The sequence below is a fragment of the Amphiura filiformis genome, chromosome 18, assembly GCF_039555335.1.
Source record: "Amphiura filiformis chromosome 18, Afil_fr2py, whole genome shotgun sequence".
NCBI lineage: Eukaryota > Metazoa > Echinodermata > Ophiuroidea > Amphilepidida > Amphiuridae > Amphiura > Amphiura filiformis.
The window spans coordinates 58,729,180-58,739,828 of record NC_092645.1 but is presented as its reverse complement, the minus strand read 5'-3'; the positions used below and the strand labels follow the sequence as shown (position 1 = coordinate 58,739,828).

The following is a 10,649-nucleotide window of genomic DNA, read 5'->3' as shown; positions in this document are numbered from 1 at the left end:
TGGGTCGTATATGCCACATATTGGATTTATGTCCCTCTTGCTTTTGTTTCTTATTTGGGACAAATATCTTCATGTCATGGGATCGACATTTGCTTAGCCTTGCCTTCATTGATCGAGTCCACTTCAGGACCAGTTTCTGATACTAACAGTCTTCATGGTTTCTTGCAATTAAAGTAAGGTCATCGACATGAGCTTTGACTCATGATTTGACGGATGAATTCTTCATGCAGTACCCATATGGCTGTGTTGGCCAAGAAGATCAAGGCAAAGATCGAATACTGCCCAGAATAGAATGCAAGATAGTGTGCATTCCTGGAATACTCCTATGCTGCAGTCTATCCAATCTGTTGTCCATTCCTTTGTCTTTACATGAATGTAGCTTTCGTCATAGTAGTTTAAAGATCATCTTCCTAATGTGGTCGGGAACATGGTACCATTCTAATTCAAACTGGATGAGGTTGTGTAGCACGGTACCATTATGCATTTTGTAGGTCAAGCCACGTTGTCACAATCGGTTTTCCATTCTTTTTGGTGTTCTACACATCCCGATATTTTCTCCATGAACCCTTTCTGGATGGATTTTTCAATATATTCGTTCTCAGTCAGGAAACTTTTGAGCTAAGAGTCCTATTCTAAGGTTACCACTTGTATTCTTTATCGTGATTTCATCTTTGGAAATAAGAATGGTTTCTCCCACTTACCAGCTCAAAGGAATGTCATCCGCTCTCCAGATATTGCAAATTACTTCGTGGAGCAGTTCTGTTGGTTTGGGGCACTTTTATGAAATGCGGCGCGTGCGATTGGTTATCGTGCTAGGGATGGTCAGGATGGTAGGGAGGGTCGGGATGCATATCTCATATAGGAGGGGTAGCGGTCATGCATGGTTATCGTGCTTGCTGAAAGATGAGATTAAATCTATTCATTTAAGGCGCGTGTGATGGCGTTAGTCATATTTTTTCAATTTTTAAACATTTAACTAAAAAACTAACCATGCCCTTATTAATATTGATACATTATTCAGACCAGCTCTACTTAATTTCAAATGTTATCCAAAAATCATTGCTTTTGTTTTTGAAGCATTCAGGAATAATTTAATCTCTTCCATCCACGCGTTGCAAGTTTACCCAATACTGCATTCAGTTTCGAAGAACTAATTTCATCGACTGTATTTCCAGCATAGAAATGAAGGTTGATCTTGAAGTGAGGGACAATTCAAGACATCCCAATTATATGTTTATATACAATGTGAATAGATGAGGGCCAAAGATTGATCCTTGGGACACGCCATTTGCAACATCTGATATTTTGACAATGGTCCCCCGTGGTGCCACCATTGATCCGGATTAACGTTATCTTGATAACGTCTATGGCTCAGCTCCGAATACATCTTTAAATCACGTGTAAATATACACAATGGTTCCTTATTGTGGCTGTGATTGTGACTTGAAATACTGAAGCGCCAGGAAAGTTGCGCCTGATTTGCCCAACCCAAGCTCCTTACTCATCGTATCAGCATCCATGTTACATAATATCATCCCATTTATCTGTTTGACGAGACAAGCTGAGAGTGTTTGTTCAGTGACCTTCAAGTGTTTCAACAGGCCAGCTAGCTCCTGAACACCAAATTCACTAATATCACCATCGGATGGAGGTTTCACATCGGGGATTGCTTCAGCTGAATGAAATAGAAGTCAAATAATTGAAAACATATTAAATATAATATGATACTGTAAGATAAATTTCTTTTGAACAAAAACCAAATATTTTACTCACTATTGACGGTATCAACTATCATGGTCGATAGGCATCATGAAGCTTCATGAGAATGATGTTGGTTGATCTTTACTTCCGGTAGGACGTATACCGATTGTAGAGGGTGTATTTACAATCAGCAGTCCAAGAGAACGCCAAATATGGATCAGGAGTATTACATAATAATACCCTGCTATGACAATAGCTACACTAGGTTAATCGTATAATCTCCTTATGTGGTTAGCATGGCTGGTCCAGGAAATCCACAAGGTCAGCCAATGTATGTACATGTATTCGGTACATGTACCATATCTTTTACAATGGGTGATAAATTTCTGGTTTGTTTTATTTCAAAACGCAACATTCGATATTCTAAAGCTTGGTCCAAATCCAAGAGAAGAACCAACTCTAGTAATTTATGTGGTTTCAAATTATATCAGACGTTGCCTTTTTGATAGAAATGGTGTTTGTGGATGTGCACAGTTTCCCATTAGATCATAACATGCTGTTGTACATCCAAGGTCAAAGGTCTTTTAATCCATATTTGGCGTTGTTCTGGGACTGATCAGGAGAGGATACACCTCAAAATCCATGTGATGCAAATGCCAGATATGTCAAAGAATCCACATGGATAAAGAAACGAAGACCCAGTGTCATGAACAGAGACGAGGGGGCCCACTACCTAAATCACGTGTATGATCATCTCTTGACTGTAATAAATTTCGGATTTATATAGCACCTATTTCCAGACCTTGAAGAATTCAAAGCGCTGTAATTTCGCTGCCATGGTGAATCATCACAATCAGATCGCATCAACTAGGCCAGTTGCAGCCGAACCTAGCGCAAACCTATCCACACTTAGATTGTAACATCTACCAATGTCCAGTTATCGTACAGCTCCCCAAATTTCATTGGGCGAAGAAAGTTTTTGATAACCAAACAACTAATCACAGATTTTTTGAAAGCAGGTGGAAACCGGAGATCCCGGGGAAAACCTGCGAGAGCGAGCATGGAATCGGAATAAACCAAATGCACAGTCCCTGAGCACGGCCGCGCCGGGGCTTGAACCCGGGACCTCGGTGGTGCAAGGCGACTCGCTCCCCATAAATCCGAAATATTTATTATTATTATTATCCTCTCCTGACTATAAATACACCCTCTATAATTGGGATACGTCCTACCGGAAGTAAGGATCAACCAACATCATTCTGATGCCTATCGACCATTATAGGCGAAACCGTCAAGAGTGAGTAAAATATATGTTTTTTGTTCAAAAGAAACCAGCTGAATCTATTTAGTGATAATATGATACTGTTATAATGTTATTATCTTTTAAGGTACGTACCAAGTTCAGACTGAGTGACGAAATGCTTGAGACAATGTACCTCGCTTAATTTCTCCACCTTGAGACATCGAACAATCTCTTCGTCATTTGACTTTGATCGAAATATCTCGAGTAATTTTGCACCGTCGATCTTTTGATGTACACAGTTGACTATTGCGTGATCGCCGAAATCAAGGTAGCGCATCATACCGGCCAAGTGAGTGACATCAAATGACGTAATTATGTTGTCGGCCGGGGGTCTGACTTTCGGGATAGTTGTATCTAACGTAATTAGAGGAGAAAAGTTGGATGCAAAGTGTTTAAAGTGTCCTTTGTCGTGTACAAGAAAATGTCTGGCTTCTTTGACAAATACGCAGCATACACTTTGCTTCTCACGCAAATTGCACCCCTTAAACACACACTGTGATATCCTTATGTTGATGACTACCTTCGCCAAATTGAATAAAGTATTTACACAAAAAGTGGACGCCTGATCCAATGCACGTTTCCTGACCAATACTTCAATATTTGCCATGTATTATGATAATGCACTACAGAGGTAGTCCGACGAGTAGGACCTGTTTTTTTTCTTAGCTTATCAACTATACTCTAACTCTGATCGCTCAAGAAAGATTAACCACAAAAATCCACTAACAGCTCCTCCCGTTTGGGGCGGAGCAGTCACTGGACTTTCGCGATTCGTCTTTCTTGCGCCATGTGAGATAGTGATCATAGTGTGAAATGTGTATAGTCTGGTAACTTAGAAAAAAAGAGGTCCTACTCGTCGGACTATACAGAGGAAGCATATTGTGTCATAGGCATGCTATTTCTGGCTATGAATCCCCGACAGGTCATGCAACTAGTAAGGGCATATGTCTGAAGATTTAGGAAGTCCTGGTTTCAAAACTTACCATTTATCACAAAAGCTTCTAAATAACCGTCTTTATGTCTTGGAGAAGTAGGCGCCTGCCTTGTTGCTGGGTCACTCGGAGGTCTCCTAAATGAATTCATCATTAATAAAAAGAAAAGTTTATAACTAAATTTCGTCATCCATATCTTATCTTTACATCGGGAATGGTCGAGAACAAAAATAGATTTCTTCTGGTATAGGACGACACTTACGACGATTGTACTTCATTGGATGGGAAAAGCAAGGTGTGAGCCCATGATTCGACCAGGCACTTATAAAGGACTACATTGATTGTCCTCACGTGGTGGTCCTCTAAGAAATACTGTGATCACATTTGAGTGTAGCTAGCTAAATTATGTTTTCATTGTGTTCTCAATACCCATGGTATTATTTGACCTCCCCTGCCTGTGTGTGACATGTACATTGTACAAAGGGCTCAGAAACGCGCGAATATCTAAGCTTCCCAAATGCCGGCGCCCACTCACCTTGGACGAGGTACCGGCGGTGTTCTTTCCGTGTATGGCTTTGGTACACTTGATAATTTGCTGGCTAATCTTGTCGGTGGCTTCGGTGGAGTTGGAACTTCTGGAACAGGTCGTCTTGGCAAGCTGTCCGCTCGTAACGACGGCCTTGGACGTGGTCTAGGAGGCATTAGTAGGGTGGTGGACATTACTGGAAGTCTTACGCTTGTTGATGGGAGGCACTCTTCATGTGTATGTCTTCTTGGACGGGGAAGCACTGGTGGGGTTGCAGATGACGATACGACAGGAAGGCTAGCGGGTGGTCTAGATGGCATTCTTGTACCCGGACGTGGAGACAGTGGTGGGGTCACAGGTGGTGACTGAATGGGCATGTAACGATTAGGATCGGAATGTGATAGCAAGAACAGAGTATCGTCAATATCTTCATAATTCCCATAATCTAACGCCTCGCCAGTAAGCTGATAATACGCCTCCATTGAAAGCTTGTGCACGCGTGATTTTGGTTTCTGAAAATTCTTCGGAACATCTGAAGTCCCTTTTGCCAGCTTGATTTGTAGCTGTGCGAATTCGGGTATCTCAAATGTTAAACTTTCTTCTGGATTTGTCTCATAAGTTGTCACGTGTGTCACTGTGTACATGCATTCTTTTAACACCTTGAAGGGAGATTCACAAATCAAGATCATATCACTCATAGAGCAATCTTCTATTTGAGACACGTGACATAGTGCTATATCCATTGGAAGCTCCCCGTAGCGTAGTATATTTGCTAAGCTATGGTCACCTACGATTGAAGGAGCCTCTTCTAATCCTACCCTTGCACCACCTTCTACTGAAATATTTCCAAGGAGAGCATTTACATTAGAGAATGTCCTATGGAGCTCAACAATTTCAATTTCATCCGAATAATTGTTACTTAGAACTTTGAACGGTTGGTTTTCGTCCGGCATTCGTACAAGGTTGACTCTGTCCATGCGATAAAGTGATCGAACACTTTCCTGGAATCCTTTGGGTGATTTTACAGTGTACCAGACTGTCACTTCTCCAGCGTGCCCGGATTTCCATAAGTCAAGTGGGGTCGGATATTCCTTTCCTCTCATCTGGAAAGGAGTCAAAAAGATTTTTCCCATATTAGAATAATTATAAACTATTTTTTCAATGGGAATGAGATGCCAGCAACCTGGCAGAACCGGCGATTGGGCATGTTTTCTATTAATATATAGAAGACGGTTGCATCGCCGGGCGGCGGCTCTGCCTGCCAGGGCGAGGGCGGCTGACCGCTGCGGTCGGGTTTAAGCTATCCCTGGCTTTTCTGCAAATTATACAAATAATGTCAATGATTTTCGTGGACCCACTTAAAGGCCATTTGTTGTGTAAGCGAGTCATAGCTTGTGGTTTAGTGTTGTCACTACTCGTGCAAAAGATTCATGGTTCGATTATTTAGCATGGCGTTTGGCTTCTACGTTATGTCGATATTACGGTTTAATAGCACCAGAGTGACCACATTACTATAATTATGAAAACGAATGCTTTTAATAAATTTTGCGATATCACAACCAGCATTAACGGTATAAACTTACCCAAAACTGCGTGACTTGATCATAATCTTTGGGTACCAATAGATAGGATGAGTTCCCTCTCATCACGACTCCTTCCTTTGTTTCGTTTCCATGTATTATTAAGATCTTATCCTTTGGTAGCTCTGGGTAGTATTCATTATCATGAACTATTGCAAAAACTGGATATGTTGTGTTAGGATTCTTCAACACATCAGCAAGGTCTTGCGCAGGTCCAATCACCTCTCCCAAAGGTGCCACTTGAAGATCCCGATCTAATTTCAGAATCATGTCTCGCTTCTCGCAACTGATGTATGACTGAAGTCTGGTAGGTCGGTGCCAGTGCTCAACTTGGACAACCTTTGACATCGTCAAGAACATCTCAACATTTTCAGGAATCCCCAAGTCTTCATGGGTATGGCTGCGTAATGCGTCTCCTTCACCCAGTTCCAGTTTTACCAGTACCGGCATTCTGCTCTTCAGCTGCTCCACGGTGTACAAGGCTTCATCGTTTCGTCTTCTAAATTTACCTTTCAAGTCTAATGGCACCATAAGAGGTTTATCAAATGGCATGTGCTGACAGAAAATATATTGCTTTGTACCAATCATCTGGATTTTGTTTAACTTGAGTCCTTCCCCTTTGTGGACAACCGTGTCTTGAATCTTGACATCTTCCAAAATTCTGATAGAAGGTGGGAAGTCTAGAGCTATTTCATGGAATGAGGTGTATACATGGTTGAGAGGATATTGAGAAACCGTTCTGAATCCGCCTAGATCGGGTGGTAAGACACAACGAATTTTACGATGCAATTGCGGATCTTGAAATTCTGCTTCGTAACGTTCACAGGCGTAGAGAAGTTGTAAAACATCCCCTGTATCAAATGAAGACAATTATGATCGTAGTTATATAATCATTTTGCAGTAAAAACATCAAAAATATTATATTCAGAGGTTAAATGTTAATCACTGAGGTCATATCATGGTGATGTGGTTTTGTCCAAATCTGTTTATTATTATGATGGAAATATTAGTCGAACGCGTACGCGATGTTCATGACACAGTATGACATGGCGTGCGGGACTCTCATACAAAGGACTGTACCGTAGTACGACCGACGGAGTGACACGCATTGGCGATATCGGCGTTGGTAGTTAAATTCAAATTTTCTTTTGCTTTACCTCAGTTGCTCGGCTCAAAATGAAAAGGGGACATATCTGACAGTATTAAAAAAAGCTAACATTTTATGGAACAGAAATACTAATCTATTTTTATGGAAATGTTACAATACACACACTGGTACTGTTATGTTAATACAAATTAGAAACTTGAAAAGTATAGAAGGAAAGCCAAGAGAAGAGGTTTCCCTCTTAAGACATGCAGCACAAACTTTCAACCAAGACTTTAAGAAACTCAGTAACGATTCGTACACTACCAGATTCCGGTTGCTGCCGACTCCAGAGGTACACTACAGCCCAGCTACATTGTAGTTACTCTAAAGTCCCAAAAGCAGCACCAGACTAATACCAAGTACCAGTGCAGTGTGTGTACTCTAAGTGTGAGAGTACCCACACAGTATAGAGTACCGATGGAGTAGCTGGGCAGAAGTCTACATCTGGGCGGCAGCAATATTAATCTGGTAGTGTAATATTAATCTAGTAGAGCCTTTCTCTATGGTTACTCTCAGGAAATAAAACAAGACATTTTCTGCGGGACCGAGCACTTCTTGATGCTTTTCTTAGAAAATTCATTTCATAGGGCTATAGGAAAAATGAGAATAAGTTGGGGAACATTAGCGCCTCAAACTCCCTTGCAAACGCTTTGTTCACAACACTTAATACAAGATCTGGAAATTTTTCATTTACCATACGTGAAGTTATTTTCCCCCTTAAAATAGCCTCTGATAGGCCTACCTCAGATCTCTCCTGACCATCAGTGCATGTGACGTGTACGGACACTTAATGATAAGGTTACGGTAAATAAGAAATAAAAACGTAACTCACCTTTGACGATGTCCTTTTCTGATGAGTTGGTAACATGCACCACTGATGGAAGATTCTTCTCATTTCTTTGAACAAACTCCCTAAATGGGATTGCATCATGCTTGGCTCTTCTTGAACTCGAAACACCCGTACTTTGAATTTCTACGCTCATATTTATTATTTAGATCACCAAATTTGGTGATCAATATAGTCCTTTATTTCCAAAATGCTGATTTATAAAACAGATAATGAGTCCGATGATTTTCTGCACTCGAAGCTCCGCGGCAATTCCAACATTACCTATATGGACTAATGGAGCACTGACTACTTACACAAAACGATCATATGGCTTGAAAAAAAATTGGGACGGTCTTTAACAAGCCAAAATCAGTAAATATGCAACTCGTAATGGTCTTTGACGGTTAGGCTTGAAGCTTTGGTGCCACTTCATAGAAGAAAATTGAGCTGCAAGTGTTCTTGGTTCTTGGTTACTAATCACCATCCCAGGTACATTTTTTCACACGTAAAAACTGCAAAGCTGATTACGAATAATATAGGTACGTAAAATGGATTTAATATCCTTCAAAGAGGTGTGTATCTGGTAATGCTGGTACAGTGTAAAAGTTCTAGATACTGAGATATATCTGAATTTGGTCAATCTCAAGATGCCGGAGCGAGTTGCCAGTAATTGCTACAGGTCACTATGTACAGCGGCAAACGAGGCAAAACTGATCATGTGGTATTTGTGACACAATATCTGCTCAGTCGTAATAAAATCAAAGGCACAAGGGAAGAGCTTGTACCATAAACTCAATATCCAAACTAGTACATTTGACAGCAGGCAAATACACATTAATGATTATGCAAGCAGGAAATAAAAATATAGGTCTATACCCTGTTGCTTACGAAGTTTGGAAGTTACGATACATATTGATACGGGTTTATTTATAGACTTATTGACATAAATGACCTGAAATCATTGAACTTCATAACTGGCACATCCAAGTGTGGAATGGTGTATGGCAATCGAGTTTCGTGTATATAACATGCCATCGAGGCCATTACAGACAATTTTGTGCCTTTCCAAGCTACAAAAACGTACTTCGTGCCTTCTTGTCATGTCAAAGATGTCATGTTCACCACAAATAACCCATGCTGGACCATACAGACACTACCTACGACGGGTAAATTTGTATTAACGTCTTGTAAACCCACATAATATAAGTTGTTATACACAATATTACTAGAAATAATTGTCATTTCCTTGTTGGTGTACACTACTAGTACTACACTTGTTGAATCTTTTTAGGTCCATCCAAAGTGTCCCTACTTTATCAATTGGCTCTTTTTTCGTTCGTTTTTTTTTTTCGTTTTGTAATTAAAGCAGTCAGGTGTCGTAACGCGTAATGACCTCGATGGCTCACCATACTCGTGCTGGGGTGGTGTGTTGTTGTTTATGACATGGTATAGTATTTCACACTTGTGTCATTGATATTCGTACAAAAGACATTTGAATATCTTCCCGAATGATCTTTGATCCAGAAACTCCCGTTTAATTTCGCTATTGTACCATTGGATATCAATATTATACCATTATATTTCGTGTTTGAGTCATTGCATTACGATTGGGTTTTGGAAAGAACCTTCTGTTAAATCATGCATGACTCAATTACAAATCTCTAAATCCCTTTCTTCTTATCTATTGATATTTTGAATAGTATTTATGATACTAAATGAACAATCAGCTTGGGCAGTTCGCACTAGGCCCTACATCTCATAGGACAATAAAGATAGCGCCCTGATCGATTCTTCCTGCATATCAATATGCTTCATTTACATTACATTACAGATATCGGACACTAATCCCAACCATAACAAACCATGTAAACAATGATCACCTATATTACATGTGCTATTACAGGTCTATAGACGAATCCAACGAGCCAAGTCATGGTCAGGATTTGGTCGGCCATCTTTGGTTTCCCCTAGCACCAACCTGGTGTTTTGAGCGTTTGATTGTGCAAATAAAGCCGTTTAACACCTAGAGAAGATGCAAAGACGATAATAGAATAATATATACAATAGAGGTAATCCATCCTGTCGCATCTATTCATACACTGCGGAATTATCTCTTTTGTATTATTCTATTAACCCTCCTCGACCTTCTCTAGGTGTAAGGCGGATTTTATTTGCACAACTGTTAGAACTGTATTGTGTTGTAAACTTAAATCATATTTTTGTCTACCTGTGTTTTCGCGGAAGGTGTAAAACGGGTGATTAAATGCAGTTTAAAATTTCCGCCAAGGCCGAATCATTTCACATTTTGGATGCATTGTAGCCGACGGGGACCCAACTAAAGGCTGCTAGTCAGGTGTAGGAATGCGTGTATTTGGATTCGTCTATATTACAGGATTAGATTAGTAAACTATTTGCAAGTATTATTTTGATTGAGCAGGAAAGATGTGATACTATTTTTTTATAGTAGTCTAGTTGCCGGCGTCAGGTATACATAGAATGGTTTTTTTTATGATGATGACATGGACGTACTGATCATTATGTATGATGCAAGCTCATAGGTGTTGTGCGTTTGGCAATTTGGGAGGGGGTGGGGGTTCAAAATGACCCCATAGGATTATAAAATCAAAATTT

General features: G+C 40.2%; 1 protein-coding gene across 1 annotated transcript; it reads right to left on the bottom strand.

The window, feature by feature from the left end:
• Positions 1-1,323: 1,323 nt before the first annotated feature.
• On the bottom strand, positions 1,324-8,172 carry LOC140139261 (uncharacterized). Its single transcript, XM_072161042.1, has 6 exons — positions 8,022-8,172; positions 6,046-6,893; positions 4,472-5,565; positions 3,988-4,073; positions 3,098-3,358; positions 1,324-1,675 (listed from the first exon to the last, which is right to left on the bottom strand). Exons 1-6 carry the CDS (start codon positions 8,170-8,172, stop codon positions 1,422-1,424), a joined length of 2,694 nt encoding a protein of 897 aa, XP_072017143.1. The 3' UTR covers positions 1,324-1,421.
• Positions 8,173-10,649: the final 2,477 nt, after the last annotated feature.